General features: G+C 55.3%; 1 protein-coding gene across 1 annotated transcript in view; it reads right to left on the bottom strand.

Moving 5' to 3' along the window:
* Positions 1-73: 73 nt before the first annotated feature.
* The window catches only part of QSOX2 (quiescin sulfhydryl oxidase 2), a 35,415-nt gene continuing 20,085 nt past the window's right edge, over positions 74-15,403 (bottom strand). The window contains exons 7-12 of the mRNA XM_008543260.2: positions 14,787-14,921; positions 14,399-14,528; positions 11,503-11,625; positions 9,921-10,071; positions 5,751-5,939; positions 74-2,952 (exon numbers count right to left, since the gene is read on the bottom strand). Of these exons, the coding sequence (XP_008541482.2) occupies positions 2,405-2,952; positions 5,751-5,939; positions 9,921-10,071; positions 11,503-11,625; positions 14,399-14,528; positions 14,787-14,921 (1,276 nt within the window). The 3' untranslated portion in view covers positions 74-2,404. The remainder of the gene's footprint in view (positions 2,953-5,750; positions 5,940-9,920; positions 10,072-11,502; positions 11,626-14,398; positions 14,529-14,786; positions 14,922-15,403) is intronic.

Below are 15,403 nucleotides of genomic sequence, written 5' to 3'. Positions count from 1 at the left end.
CCCCCGTCTGCAGCCCCACCCCGATGCCCGGACCACCGCTGGGGAGCTAGTTCCCACATCAAGAGCACCACAATTTTTTCAAATGTCAGATTTCTTTATTTTTAAAATGTGTACATTATAGTTTACTTAAATACAAAATGTTCACTTTCCTTGCAGGTAAGAAATTTCACTGACGTTACCATGTCAATTAGCTTCTTTTTAATCAAAATCCTTCCGTTAAAAATAAATACACATTTAAATTACTGAACTATTTATTCATTAGTCTCACTACTTACAACTTTAGAAAACAGATCTTAAACCTCGCCTAAAGGGAGAGTCCACTCCTGAGCAGGCCACGGGAGGTGTGCAAAACTGCTCACACCTGCACATGAGACACACCTCCTGCGGCCACCTTGGCACACCCCTCCCTGACGGCTCGTGGTCTGCTGAGAAGCCTGCCCCTCCGGAGGGGTAAACTGGTCCCTCAAACAGTGGTGACCCTCCCTTGGCAGCACCGCGAGGAACCCTGCAAGCCGACACTGCCTTCCCCAGGGGCCCGGGAAGGGTCACCACTCACAATGGCGTCCGACACACCATCCGGTTCACACCACTGAGAGAAACTTACTTTAGGGGAGAAAAGACATTTGATGCAAAGCAGACAGCAGTTTAGTTAACGGTTCTCCGTATTTCCCTTTGGATTCTGTGTGTAAATCTGCTCAGTTTTCAAGTTGAAAGGAAACGATATCGTGTCTTCAATAACCTAGGCCTGCAGCTAGCTATGAGGACAGGCTCATGGGTTTTAAAACACAGAGGCTCCTGGGGGTTAAAAAAAGTGTCAAACAGGAAGAAACGTCCCCTCTTGGGGCAGAGCAGTGAGGCAGCAGCTGGGGTGGTTTCCTGGCTGGAGGCCGCAGACCACGCCGCCCAGCAGGCTCCCACCTGCTCCCCAAGAAGGTGCCGGTGCCAGCTGTTCAGGAGATCAGCTGTGCGTTTCCCCAGCTGCAATAATATCACAGTGGTCTTAGAAATACCCCACATGATCAACTGCGGTTAGTAAACACACAAGTGTAAGATGGGCAAAGCGGAAGAGACCACTTACAACCATCACAGTGACACACGCGACACATGCACACCTGAGCCTGTGCGACAAACGACGGCCGTGAAGGAGCTCACGGAAAGGGTCCCAGGCACCCCTTGTTTTGTTTTGCTTACATCTTCAGAGGCAAACGTACCTCTGAATGTTTTGGGTTTTAGAAATAATGTGTTGAAATCATTAAATGGTAAAAACTTCATCACCAAAGCCTGGAGGTCCGGGGCCCTGTGCCAGGAGCCTCCGTAAAACAGCTTTAGGCAAATGAAGTTTGGCCTTAAAGGCGCCAGTGAGACCACCGGGCACCCCTCCAGGCTTTACCGGCTCAGAGCCCTGGTTCTTCACTCTGTTCCACTAGAGGTCAGGACCTGCAGGTGCTGGACGAAGGGGTCCTGTAGAGAGCCCCCTGGGGACTCCGCCTCCAAAAGAAGAGACCACCCTCCACCCCTCGCAGGATGAGCTCCGATCTCAGGTGCACAGCAGGCCTCTGAGGACAGGAAGATGGCGGTGGCCCTTGTTCACTTCTCTCTCTTGTCACCAGACCTACAAACAAAGGGTGCCACTGCCCGTCCCTTCCAAGCACCACGTCTACTCCACAAGGCCTCTGGAGTTATTCTCGAAATGCAGCAAAGCCACAAACGCATCGGCTCCTCCTTCCCCTTCACACTCTACCTCCGCGTCTGGAGAGAGAGGCCTGCAAGGCACAGGGACCCCGAGTGCCTCCCCTGCTCAGCTCCGACGGCCTCGAGCTTCAGCAGAAACAACCAAGCAGCCGAGCAGCACATGCGACCCACTGAGGACCAGACTGGCTGGAGGAGCAGCGGAGGTGGGGGGGAGGGGGCGGGGGCAGTGGCGTCTGCTCCGGTTTCTGCTCCAGCCCTGCGCTGGGTCTGCAGCCGTGTGAATCGCCCAGTGGCCTCCCGGGGGGAAGGGCTTGGTTCTTCTCCAAATCCCAGAACAAGGCCTTGCAACGCAAGACGTGCAGTCTAGTAAACTCGAGATGAAAGCGGGTGGGAAAGAATTCTGTTCATTTGGCCTGGACTCCCCACTCCTGCTTTTAAACCTAGAAGAATAAAAATATAGAAGTCTTTCTGCTATAAGATCTGTGAAAAGCGTCCACTGGGTGCACCAGGAATGCAACAGCCCCAGCACACACACCGGCTCGCCCCGTGCGGGGAGAGTGTTTGTAAAAGGAGGACTTGAAGCTGAAGGTGCCACATGCTGTGACCCAGCCCAGGTCCACCGTGTTTATAGAACCCCTGGCCTTGAGGAGTAAAGCCACGGGCGGCAGGGTGGGGGCTGTTTCCCGGAGGCGCTTCTGTGGTCTTGCCAGCTCTACACGGACGGGTGGCGATGCCTGACTTTCCACCGCTTGGACCGCACTCGGAAGAAAAAGTACATCACCATCAGAAACAGGGACGAGGCCACGTAGAGCACGACGCAGAGGCTCATGTCCAGGCTGGAGAAGCCCATCCCGAGAAAGGGCGCGGCCGCCCCCGCCTCCCTGCGGCCCACGGCCCCTCTCAGACTCTCGAGTTTCAGGCTGAGCGCTCGGTGCGAGCCCTCTAACCGGCGAGGTCTGGGAGGCAGCACGCTGGGCGGACGGAGACTCTCGGCACCTTGGGCTCCACGAGGCTTCTCTGGGGGATCGCGGCCCCTCTCCCCATCCTGGCCCTCGGCGGGGGCGCCTCCTTCGCTGGCGTCTCCCAGGTCCGCGGAGTAGGTGTCTACCAGGTTGCTGCTGCCATAGTGCCCCTTCAAGAACAGGAGCACCTGGCCTTCGTTCCAGCTGTCCAGGCCCTTAATCTCCTCGTGGCAGGCCGGGCAGAGGTCCGGAGTGGGCCAAGGAACCTTAGGAAACTTGGGATCCTCACTCAGATGGCCTGGGAGGAAGAGGGAGAGCAACACGAAGAGGCCTTTCAGTGACCCCACAGCCCACCCAGGGTGGACGCACTGCAGCGCCCGCATGGCTCCTACCAGTTTCCTGCCTGCCTACCACCTGTCCCCTCCACCCCCCAACTGTGACCTCCCACGGGGTCCAGACGACGCCCTGCTCCCCTCACTCCCACCTTTCCTACACAGCTGCCAGCCCTTTTCCCTACAGCCCACCACATAAACGTCGTGTCTTCCCTTCCACCTGTGGCGGGTTCCTGTGCCACAGCAAAGGAAGTGTGCACACTCGGACACCGCCACTCACCTGGCCAAAGCCTGCTCCAATCCACCCAGTTACTTTGCTCCCAAAATGGGCCGAGCCAGGTTCTCACCTCTGCGCCTTTCCCCTGAGGCCCCTGCTTAGTGAGCCCCCCATTAAGGTGCACCTGAGGCCCACAGCCCACACACAGACCCCAGGAGCACCTGCCCTTGGACACTCGCTGTCCAGCTGTTGCCACAGCACTTCAGGTACACGTGGCTATTGTTGGCCCCTTCTAGACCTTAAATATCCTTTAAGGATCTCTAAGGAATATTCTGGGAGTGAGACCTGTCCCTTTAGGAATGGCAAAGAGGACAAAAAAGTATGGGACAGCCGGCTTCCCACGCTCTCCCAGAGGCGGCACCTCCCCAACCCCTCCTGAGTGTGCAAATGTGAGCGCATCTCTTTTAACAAAACGGAACCACAGCCCACATGCAGGTTTAACTGGACTTGCTCTTCAGCCAGTAATAACACAGACCTGCCTCAGTATTTCTGACAACTGTACGGCACCCTCCACGGTTCCTGCTGTCTGTGTGATCAGTCCCCTGGACGGCCAGGCGCACAGCTCTGCAATGGACATCACCTTTGCCCACTAGCCTGATGACTTCTAGAAGTGGAATTTGATTCAAAAAGTTTCCACATCTTCAAGGTTTTTGATACCTGCTGCTCAGCGACCCTTCACAAAGGCAGTTCACTTTCCACTGCCCTCAGCCACACATGAGGCCATGGTGCACCCTCTCCTCGCCCCACGCAATCGCTCACTCCCTGGAGCCAGCCGTGTTGATGGAGCGCTGCCCCGGGGCGCCCAGCTCAGTCGGGGCAATTGCAACTGGCCCCCATCCATGTGCAGGGCTTCGGGGGGCAGGGCCCTAATGCCACTTTGCACCCACGGCTTGCGTTTTTGCGTTCCAGCTTTTCCCCAGTGATGCAGTGACAAGCCCCTCGACCACCCAGCTCAGTGTGTCTGCCAAGGACACAAGGACCACACAGGCCCAGCTGTAGAGCAGCATATGGTGCTTCTCAGCTCCCAGAGCTCCCCGATCTGATTGGGGACACCTTGCCACCCTTAAAGTGCTTCTGGAAGTAAGCAAAAATGAAGTCCTTTATCTGTGGGCCTCCCGATGTGCCTGAAAGCAGCGGAGACACTCTGCTGTGGCCCGTTCATGACTGAGTATCTATCCCGCTCTGCTTAGTACAGGCCACGTGCTGCGCATGGAGCCGGGAGGGTGATGCAGACTACCACGGCCTGGCGCTGCCCTCTGGGTGTGCGTCCAGTGGGAGATTCAGATATTCTCATACTAGGACGGATGAGGGGCACAGAATCAGTAGCTAACACTGGACAGGGGTCCAGGTCAGGTCTCGGGGGCCTCTAAGGAGCTGGGTCTCAATCCAGAGGCTAGGGGTGGGACTGGGGAACAGACAAAATCTAAGGAGTGACACAATTCCACGGGCTGCAGCATTACCAGGCAGGGCCAGTGCAGGCCAGGGCCAGGGGCACCCAGGGGCACCGGACAGGGACCAGCATGGCAGGAGTCTCATCCGGCTGCTTTGGAGCCGAGCGCCACGGGGACAGCCGGATGGACTGTGTCAGGAGTGAGGGAGGTGGGGCGGAGGGGAGAGGCCGGATGCTGGGAGGTGGGGAAGCGTCTGGGTCGCTCACACAATCACCTTAAGCCAAGCCATGGTGATGGACAAGTGCAGGCAAACAGAAAAGGTGCCGCTGGCACGTGACCCAAGGCAGCAGCCGGCTCTCGTGCGAAGAAAAACCAATCTCCTTTAGTGCCACAGCGGTGATGTGTTTTTATAATACAGTAGATTAAATAAAAACCAATAGTTTAGTGGCATTTTCTATTCATCTCTATTAAGATTTATTTCTCAGTGGAATTATCTTAAGCCTAATTTTAATCTGCCACTGATTTAGGAACAGTTTGAATTACTTAACCCTGAGAAAATATATGCGCCCTATTTAGTTTTTTAAACAAAACCACTTTGAGGGGTTTGGTTTATCATCTGAGAGCAGATTTTAATGACACTAAAATTCCTTACTGAAAATTAATTATATTTTAGTTTTCCAGTATCCAATTTACTCAGGCCTAGGGGGCCACCCGAGGGTATGAGGGAGCAAAGGATGCACACAAATTTCCACGCAGCCCAGGAGCCCTGAGGTGAGGGAACAATCTGGAAATCCAGGGACACTGCAGCCCAGGAACGGCTGTCATCTACAGCAGCTCCCTGGCCAAGGTCCCCATGAAACAGAGTCTGACCAGGCAGACATCTGGCTGTGTGCTGGGCACGGTCGGGAAGGCTGGCACACGGCGGGCAGGCCACAGGGCTCCGAAGCTCAGGCGCCACCGCCGTGCGTGCATTCGCGCTGTCCCCACTGCCCCCAGGACACGCTGATGGGCTGGCGGGCCATGGGCCCATGCTGCCTCCCCCGCCCACACTGGCCCCTCTTGCCCAGGCTCAGGCCACTGCGGCGTGGCTTCTCACCTGCCAGGCGATTGTTCACTTGGTTGTGTTTCTTCCAAAGCCAGAGAACTGCTTGGTCGGGTGTTTTCACGGAATCCATGGATTCTTTAGCCATTTCCTCAAAATGCTCACCACACTCCTTACAGCCAAAGAAGGTGTGGACATACCTCCGGATGGTCTGCAGCACTGCCTGGGGGTCGCCTTCAAAACCTGCCGAGGGAACAGACGGCTGTGGTGCCTCGGAATGACAGTCACCAGAAGGGGTGAGGCTGTTTCCACTAGAAGCACAGGGCTTGGGTAAGCATGGGGAGCCAGGAAGGGGGTGAGCGGCCAGACCCGGAACAGCCCTGCGTGTCTGCACAGGGATGCAGGACGGAACCAGCACCTCCCCAGCGCCTACTGCGGGCAGAAGGTGCCCGCCCACTCACTCTCGCAACGCCACACTGAATGTGCACACCCTGGAATGTGGGCCCGTCGTCTGTGTCTAGCTGTGGGACACACCCCAGGATGTGCACTGATACCCAGGAAATGAGTCACGGGCGCTGAGACGCCATGACTCCGAGGGGCCCTCGGAGGGATGCGTGGCACCCTTGCCGGCCTTCCGCCTCTCATCTTCGGCCTCACCACCAAAGCCATGGTTTGGCCTTGGGGTCTGCCTCCTGTATGCAGTTCCTCTGGCCTTACAAGCAACCCCCAAAGGCTGGTGTGGGGCAATGGCAGCTACTCATTCTAAATTTGTAGCTGTTTTGCTCTGAAATCCTTGCAAAACACAAGCCTAAGTGGGAACTTGGCCTTAGGAAGTGCCTCTGGGCTTGCCCCACACTTTGGATGGTCGTCTATGAGAGGGGGCGGCAGGGGGGCAGCGACAGTCACGGACTGGCCAGCTGCCAGGTGCAGCCTGTGCGCTTCTATAAAAAGGCTAAAGCTCTCTGTGTGAGGAAACCTCCAGCATCCACCAGCCAGACAGTGTCCACCCCTGCACGTAGACAAGTGCTAAGGGGCCGTGGGAGCTGGAGAAAAGATGCTCTGATGGAATCGCACCAGTGTTTCAGGAAAGCCACCCCTGACAGCAGAGGGAAGCACCAGTGTCACACTAACAGGAGGACCCAGTGCCCCTCTCAGACGACTAATATGAGGACCAGCGTGCAGATGAGAGACGTGAGATGGAAACAAACTAAATGTTGGCATTGAAAGAAACACAGCAAGATAACTGGAAAAAAGGAGACGCGCTTTTGAGACTGAATACGCCTTGACCAACAGCGAGCCTCCTGGAGTGATCTTGCCTCACACACGGCGCGGCCCCCAGCATCTCGGGGTTCTCCGGGTGAGGGCAACACCCCTCCGCAGGCCCAGAGCCAGGGCCCGGGGGCACTTCCCGCGTCCGTCATTAACCTTGGCGTCCTCGTCCACCTCCCGCAAGGAAGGCCCAGACTGAGCGCCCCTCCAACGTCTCCTTGGCTCTGAGTGTGTCCAACGGCAGCCAGGGGCACCCAGGGTGAGCCGGCACGCACGGCCTAAGCACACGCTGCGGGCCGCCCCGGCCCCTCGCCCGGCTCGTCTGCTCCTCGCCAGCCGGTAGATCTTCGGCCGACAGCTGCCGCGCGTCACTGGGTAATCCTCCTTTTCTCTTTCCCCACCAAACCGCTCACACTCAGGGCCGCCTAATCTTTAAAGTGGACAAGAACCATAAACGTCTACCTGGGGGGGATTAGGGGACGCGGCAAGCTTTTTAGTCGATGGGGTTTAACATGCAGTAAGGAGAGGAAAACCCTTCCAAGACATAATCCGCAGCCTCGGCCTGACCCAGTTCTTCGGCATTAGACGGCCTCCTCGCACACGGCTTCAGTTTCCGCCGACACAGGGAGAGAAGGCCGAAGATCGGACCGCGTGCTCTGTCATCCTGCTGCCACTACAACCTCACGGGCTGGCCTCAGCTCTGTCACATGTCACAGAACACCCTGGGGACGACCTCCTTCCCCAGCTGCCACCACGCTGCCCTCCAAGCGCTGGCCCGCTCCTCAGCAGAACTCCTCCTGGAGCTGAGGTTCCCTCACCCACTCGTGTTTCAGAAGCGCGTCCCAACGGTCGGGTTTCTGTCAGATCATCAGATCGGGCAGTGTCGATGTCCTGGTTTTGCTCTCTGTTTGGGAGGTTTCTCCTGAAAAACACGCTGCCCTTTTTTCTGTGATTCAAAAACAACCTTTGGGTCAAAGGCCCCCTCCCCTACAGGACCCCTGAGTAGAAAGCCAAGGTCACCCTGAGCAGCGCCGGCGGGGGGGAAGATGTCCCAAGACAGCCACACACCTCTTTCGCGTGTGGCTTTGCTGCTTCTCCCAGGGACGGGGCACTCTAGTTCCCCACTGAGACCGTGGGCTGGACGAGACTACAGGGCCAGCAGGAGCAGCGGGAGTGATGCCACGTGCCCCTTGCCAGGGGCTCAAGAGGTCCTTCCTGAACACAGTGTCACCCTGGGGGAGCGGGCCGGCCCGTGGAGTCTAGACTGATCAGCTGCTGCCACCTAAGCAAGCCTCATGGGGCAGACAGCAGATCCGCCCCGCCGAGCCGGCCCAGCCGCTGAGCCTCAGGCCCACGAGCAGGTCAGAGGGGGTGTTCTAAGCCACAGCATTTGGGGTAGTTTGTTATGCCGCAAAAGAGAAGTATAAGAGAATTTTACTGGAAAGAATATTGTACTGGAATTGTACAATTGTACTGGAAAGAATATTGGAATGTATGAGTCAAGAGACTCTAATTTCAATTTAATACAAACATTAGTGAAGCCGAATGAGTAAAAAACAAGTAAAAGATAAGCTGTTCTTCCCGAGGCTGCCAGGGGCCTGCTCCCACTGGAGCACAGATCCAACAAGGCCAAAGTAGATACAAACCCAACACAGTTTTACGTCTCATGTAGGATATAAAATGAGATAATTCTGACCGCGCTATGGTCTGATAATTGACATTACTTTTCTCTGTTTATTTTTTTGGTGAGGAAGATTCGCCCTGAGCTAACATCTCTGCCAATCTTCCTTGATTTTGTATGTGGGTTACTGCCACAGCATGGCCACCTAGTGGTATAGGTCTGCACCTGGGATCTGAACCTGGGCTGCTGAAACGGAGTGGACCAAACTTAACCACTAGGCCACAGGACTGGCCTGATACCTGAAATTATTAAACCCAACTTGAAGTTCTACAGTTTCTCACCTCTTGTGGCAGGCAGCCTGAGATGGCCCCGTGGTCCCCCTCCCTCTGTGAGCAGGCTTGGCTCACTTCTGACATTGGTTATCACCCCAAGAAGCATGCCCTCTCATTGGCTTGCTCGGGTGGAGCCAGCTGCTGTGGTGTGAGCTGCCTACGGAGAGGCCACAGGGTGAGGCACTGAGAGTGCCTGCCCCCCAGCAAGGACCTGAATCCAGTCACTGCCTCGAGAGTGAGCATGGGCGGGTCTTCAGAGGAGGCCCCAGCCCTGGCCAACACCTTGCCTGAGGTGGTCAGAGACCTGAAGCAGAAGATCCTGGTTAAGCCACATCTGAGTTCCTGACCCACAGACACTGTGAGATAATAAATGTGCATTGCTTTAAGCTGCTAAGTTTTAGGGTAATTTGTTATACAACAACAGATAACTAATACACCTCTCCAAATACGTTTCAGTTATTTTTTTTTCTGCTGAGGAAGATTTGCCCTGAGCTAACATCTGTTGCCAGTCTTCCTCTTTTTGTATGTGAGCCGCCGCCACAGTACTGCTACTGACAGATGAGTGGTGCTAGGTCCATGCCCAGGAACCAAAGCTGGGCCACTGAAGCAGAGCATGCCAAACTTAACCACTAGGCCAGCAGGGCTGGCCCTTCCCATATTTTTTAAAGCAAAAAAAGAGATGTCTACACCACAGAGAAATTCTTAGCCGTGTCCCCTCATTCTTCTCTATGATTCATTTCCTGCAGACCAGTTGAGCACAGGCTTGCGAGTTAAAGAGGCGGGCGCTCACGCCCCAGCATCCAGAGCCCGTGCAGGGACAGGCCGAGTCCTGAAAAGATGCTCCCCTCCAGCCTCCTCAGCATGGGACCCCAGGGGCGTCCCTTGTGACGTGCTGCCTTACACACAGCAAACCAAGTCTGCACGTGTGCTCCCGACAGCCCCCAGCAGCTCCGCGTGGAATAGGTCATCGGACTAACGGCGCCCGGCCGCGCAGGACGGTACCTGTGTCGTCCAGTGCCTCCGGGTGGGCCGCAGCCTCCACAGTCAGCGTGTGGAACAGCTTCCAGAGTGAACACGTGTAACCCCGCAACTCTGGTCGGCTCCCCTGACATCCAACCCACTTGATGTGACTGGTAAGAAATATTCCAGAAATCTGAAAAAAAAGAAGAGAAAATAAGAGGTAATTGTTAAAATTAAAAACAGTTGGTGAAGGTCCTCTCTCGATTGGGTGGCGGTTACACAGGGCATACATTTATCAAAATTCCTAACCGTACAACTGACCACATGTAAATTTAAACTCAATACCAAACCAACGAGAAGAAAAGGTTTACTTCACTATAGACGTTCTCAGAATGTGGGATGTGGCCTGTTCTTTCCAGCCTTTGGGGAGAAAGGAAGAGTTTATCTGTGTCTTGATAAATTAGCACTAGGAAGCAGAAGAACATCCACCTTTTCTCTTAAATTAGAATCAGTTATAATGAAATTCATAGGAGAAGATTAATAAAATAGAAATAAAAATGTAAAAAGTTCAATTCCCCAACAGTTGTTGGCCAGAACGAGCAAGGATATTCACCGTATTGTCAGCAAACTGAGGGCCTGACAGGGTCCTAAGGGCTCAGGAGACACACGCCCCAACCAAGCGGGTCCCGAGCACAGTGACAGGCTGTCCCGGCCGCCCCGGGCCCCTGGCAGGCTGACCGGCACAGGGTTATTGGCAGTTGAGTCTGAAGTGCTCTGTCCCAGCCCCCTTCCCCCGCTCGGAGCCCAGGCCACACGCTCGCACGTGGGAGATGTCACACGTCCCAGGTCCTGTGTGGGAAGATGCCACGATAACCTCAAGCTCGGAGGAGCAGTGGAGGAAGGTCCAGGCAGGAAACCCCGCCATTTGTTCCTCAGCTGCAGACAGCAACCAAAGCTGGCGAGAGCCTGGACAATGGCCCCACGTGCCCCTGCGCAGCGAATGCCAACCGTGCAGCATGCTGACAGCATGACCCTGGGTTTACTTAAGGGTGTTAAGCTCTCCTGTGGCCGCAGAGGCCACCAAGGCGGCCCAAGGAAGGGAGCTCTGAGGCCCTCGCCTCCCAGCACCCGGCCTTGTGGCAGCTCCAGCAGGACTGCCACACTTCGTATTGAGCACGTCGTTTTTATTCACTTTTTAGTGAAATAAAAACTTCAGGTGTAAAATTCAGATGAGTTCACTAAAAATTTAAATAATAAAAAAAGACCTAGTGCTACACTGCTTGAGAAAACCTTGTCTTTCTCTCATTTTCTCTATAGGACAGCGCTCACAGCATGTTTCTGGTGACCTGTCCTTAAACTGAAGACTTCAGCATGATGGTGACAGCACCACAGACGGATGAGGGAGTGGATATGAAGTCGTCATGGAAATGGGGACAGTGAAAATCGTTGGGGTGTCACACGGAGGGAAACGGGGGCCCTCGAGGCTGCAGGCATGAAGGTACCTGCCGCACTGGCAGGTCCACATGCACGCACAGCGTCCCCTCCCCACACACGGCATCGGGGCCCCAGCTGGTCAGTTACAGGAGAACAACATGCCCCGAGCTCTGGGAGGGGCTGGGCTCACCCGCATTTTGTTGTTGACCAGGTCGAGGACGGCATTGTAGGGGATCCTGTCCAGGGGAAGATTGGCCAGCCATTCCTGCAGTGTCTCCAACAGCCTTCTGACGGGCGGCCGGCCGGGGAACAGCTGAGGGAGGAAGGACCACACTTAAAGACGCTCAGGGCACGGCGGTCCCCGGGGTAGAGGCCAGGCCTGCCCTGACACCGACAAGTGGGGCTGGTGGGGGAAATGTCTCCACCAGTCCAGGGCCTTCACCTAGAACTGGGGTAGGGGGAACGCAGAGGGGAACCAGGCTTCCGGCCGACACCTTCCAGGAAGCTGAGCCAGAGCCCCCTTCCTCCAGCCTTTCTTCGGCGTCTTGCCCACCCGTCCAGCACCGTGCCGACAGCCACTCTTCCTCACGCCAGGCAGCCACTTCACAACGACAGGACGTGCCACAGCATGCCCTCTTTCTCATGCTCTCAAGGGCTTTATAGTCCTTTCTGAACTCACAGCCTATTGTTCCATGTTCCTCCTGGTCATTTATGCTAACCCGCCGGCCGCACAGACTCATGCCCTCCACCTCCTGCCTGTGCCATCTCTGACTGTGAAACTACTTGGAAAAGATGTGCACGCCCCTGAGGTCTTTATGCACAAATGTGCAATCTGCTGGCTTGCTGAATGCCATGCTCTGCTAGCCATGCAGCTGGCCGCACCGCAGAGGCCTGGACAAGCATCGAGCTCAATGATCCCGTGCTACCGTGGACTTTCTGGAAGGAACTTCGATTAGGTGTTGCCTATTAAGTGTGCAAAATGAAGGCTGCTGAAAGCTCTTAAAAACCTGAGCTGGGGCTGGCTCCATGGCTGAGAGGTTCAGTTCGCGCGCTCCACTTGGGCAGCCCAGGGTTTCACTGGTTCGGATGCTGGGCGCAGACACAGCACCGCTCATCAAGCCACACTAAGGGGACGTCCCACACAGCACAACCCAAAGGGCCTACAACTAGAGTATACAACAGTGTGCCGGGCTGCTTTGGGGATAAGAAGAAAGGAGAAAAAAAAAAGAGACAACGACTGGCAACAGATTTTAGCTCAGGCGCCAATCTTTAAAAAAACAACAAAAAAACCTGAGCTAAAACCTTACTAATGAGAATGCTAAAACAAACAGCAGAAACATCACATTTTCAACCCTGTAACATCTTTTCTTTCCTACACAGGCTACAAAGTACCTTTATCAACCTCCCAGCACTTTATTTTTACCAGCATTTAATTCAAAGTTTAGGTAAACTTTGGAAAAATCACTAAGTCATCCAGACTCACAGAGCCCTGTGGCACATGTGTAAACCCGCGGCGTCCCCAGCTGAGATGACGGTAGAGCAGAGAGAGCATGCGTGGAGCACACGGCTCCCAATTACTCCCAGCTGGCGACGTGTGCAGCCTGGGGACAGATGAGCAGGGCACTTTCTTAAAGGAATGAGGGCAGCTGGAGATTTCTGAACTCCGACGGCACAAGGGGTGAAAACCTGTCTAGATGATTTTCATCTCTTCATTTGAAATATATTATGCGACTCATTATTCCTTTAAACATAAATCCTATCTCCCTCATTTTCTTCAGAAATCATACTATAGAAGTAAACTCTGACTATCCAAAATGCTGAAAATGAATTACTGTATCAGGCACCTTAGTTTTGGCAAGAGAAATCTTTTTTCTTTTTTTCTTTTTAAAGATTGGCGCCTGAGCTAACACCTGTTGCCAATCTTCTTTTTCCTTCTTCTCCCCAAAGCCCCGCAGTACATAGTTGTATATTCTAGATGTAGGTCCTGCTAGTTCTGCCATGTGGGACGCCGCCTCAGCACGGCCTGATGAGTGGTGCCAGGTCCACGCCCAGGATCTGAACCGGTGAAACCCCAGGCCGCTAAAGTAGAGTGCGCAAACCCAACCACTCAGCCATGGGGTCGGCCCCAAGAGAAATCTTTTAATTAAGCTTCCCTATCTTTTAAATAACAAGTCATTCAGGTCTCAGCATTATAAGCGAGGCAACTGAAGGAAATATTTCTCCTGTGGCCAGCAGCAGGAGCAAAGGGCCCAGTTCCCAGGCTACTGCGACCGACAGGCACGGGGCAGGCCTAGGGGCTGGGCTATCCCAGAAGTCAGAGAGCAGAAGGGCCTACTGGGGCCAAGAGGACAAAGGCTCAGGTCTGTCCCCAGGGAAGAGGGATGGCCTCCTGCTTCCTGCTGCTCTGTACAACGTAAGAATTCTGGGCCAAGAAAAAGACAAGCCCTGGATTTTAGCCCCGGAGCTAAGAGTTCGTGGCGGGAATGTGACCCCAACAGCCACTCATCTCTAAGCTTTAGCCAGCACACGAGCCATCCACCTGCTCCCTCTGCTCGTAAAGGTGGAAGTGCCAGCCCAGCCCACTCACGAGCTCCTGGCCAACACAACAGACTCCAGGTGACAACGACAGCTGCCACAGCTGCCTCCCTCCCTAACCCGCCACACCCCGAGGGAGCTGTCTGTGCAGCCTCTCTTCCACCCACACTCACCCAGGCCATCGGCACATGCCCGTCACACCGCGCCGAGTCAAACTGCTTCCAACCCCGTGCTGTCCCCGGACAGTCCTGCCCTCCCCTGAGGACGGCAGCGCCTCCTGCCTTCCCAACAGGTGCCAGATGCCGGGCCTCTGCTCCACTCTACCCCCACCGAGCAGGGACCTTTGTGCCCCCACATCCCAGGGCTCAGAGCAGGGTCAGGCGGCCAGCATGCGTTTGTAACTGAGCCGAATGAGCCCACAGGCCAACCCAGCCAAGGGGAGGAGCGCATCCCCTGACCGAGTCGGCTAGCTCCCAGCAGGCGGGCGGGCAAACCTCCCTGGCCGCCGCTCCGCAGAGCAGAGCACCACAGCCCGCTCAGAGCCCACGCACCTTGGCGGCGACGGTGACGAAGTCCTTGAGCGTGTTCAGCTCGGCCCCGGCCAGGGCCTTGTGCGCGGCCAGCTCCACTCGCAGCAGGTAGTGCAGCCCCGACTCGAGGTCTGCCGTGTACAGTTTCGACCTAAGATGAAACGTTATGGAGTCAGCTGAAAACCCCCCTTCTCTTCGTGTAAATACCCTCCTTTTTGCCTCTACCCCCGCGGGACCCCACTCCCCACAGCGAGGCAACATCGAGGACTCCTGAATGGCCAAGAGTTGGGTGGTGGCTTCCAAAAGAATCTGCCCCTGCCCATGAGCCGTGCCCGCAGCCCTCTGCATCCGTGCCCCGATGCCGGCCCCCGTCTCTCCCGGGGCAGCTCAGTCCAAGAGGAATACTTGCCTGTCAAATTCTCTCCAAACCACAATTTCAGAATTTTCTTCCTCGCTTGGCTTTTCAGGCAACGAAAGTGATTTTTTCCTCACATCTGGCAACGACTTCAAATAAGAGGAAAAAAATGACCGGAGAGGCTTCGCGCTACGAGAAAGGGGAGGGCAAGGGGGGGCTCAGAGCCACTCCAGGGTCCCGGGCCACCTCTGCAGGGGTCCGGACGAGGCACGAAGTCACCCTGGCACCTGCGTCACCAGGCTGAGAAGAGCCCTCCCTCCAGGATTTAGGGAAGTTACCCAGACTGTCCCCCATTCATTCTGCGACATTTATGACAGGTATCGTGGGCAGGGGGACGGGACAGGAGCAAAGCCCAGGGCTCAGGGAGCTGGCCTTCCACCTGAGAAGGTGAGACAAACCCACAAGGAACCACTGAGTTACAGCTGTAAGAAGTACTAGGATTCATTTTTGCTCAGGGGACATTAGGATGGTTTGTAAAGCTGGTTTGAGCCTCTGCCAGTATCAGCTTTATTCAAACTGTGGATTTGAACATGCCTAAGAGCCTTCGTCCACAGTCTGCCAGCTCTGAGTGGGACATCTGGAAGTCGGGGCTGGGGGAAGAGGCGGGGGCA

The sequence above is a fragment of the Equus przewalskii genome, chromosome 26 (assembly GCF_037783145.1).
Source record: "Equus przewalskii isolate Varuska chromosome 26, EquPr2, whole genome shotgun sequence".
NCBI lineage: Eukaryota > Metazoa > Chordata > Mammalia > Perissodactyla > Equidae > Equus > Equus przewalskii.
Note: the sequence above shows the minus strand (reverse complement) of the source record. Positions and strands in the feature narration are given on the sequence as shown.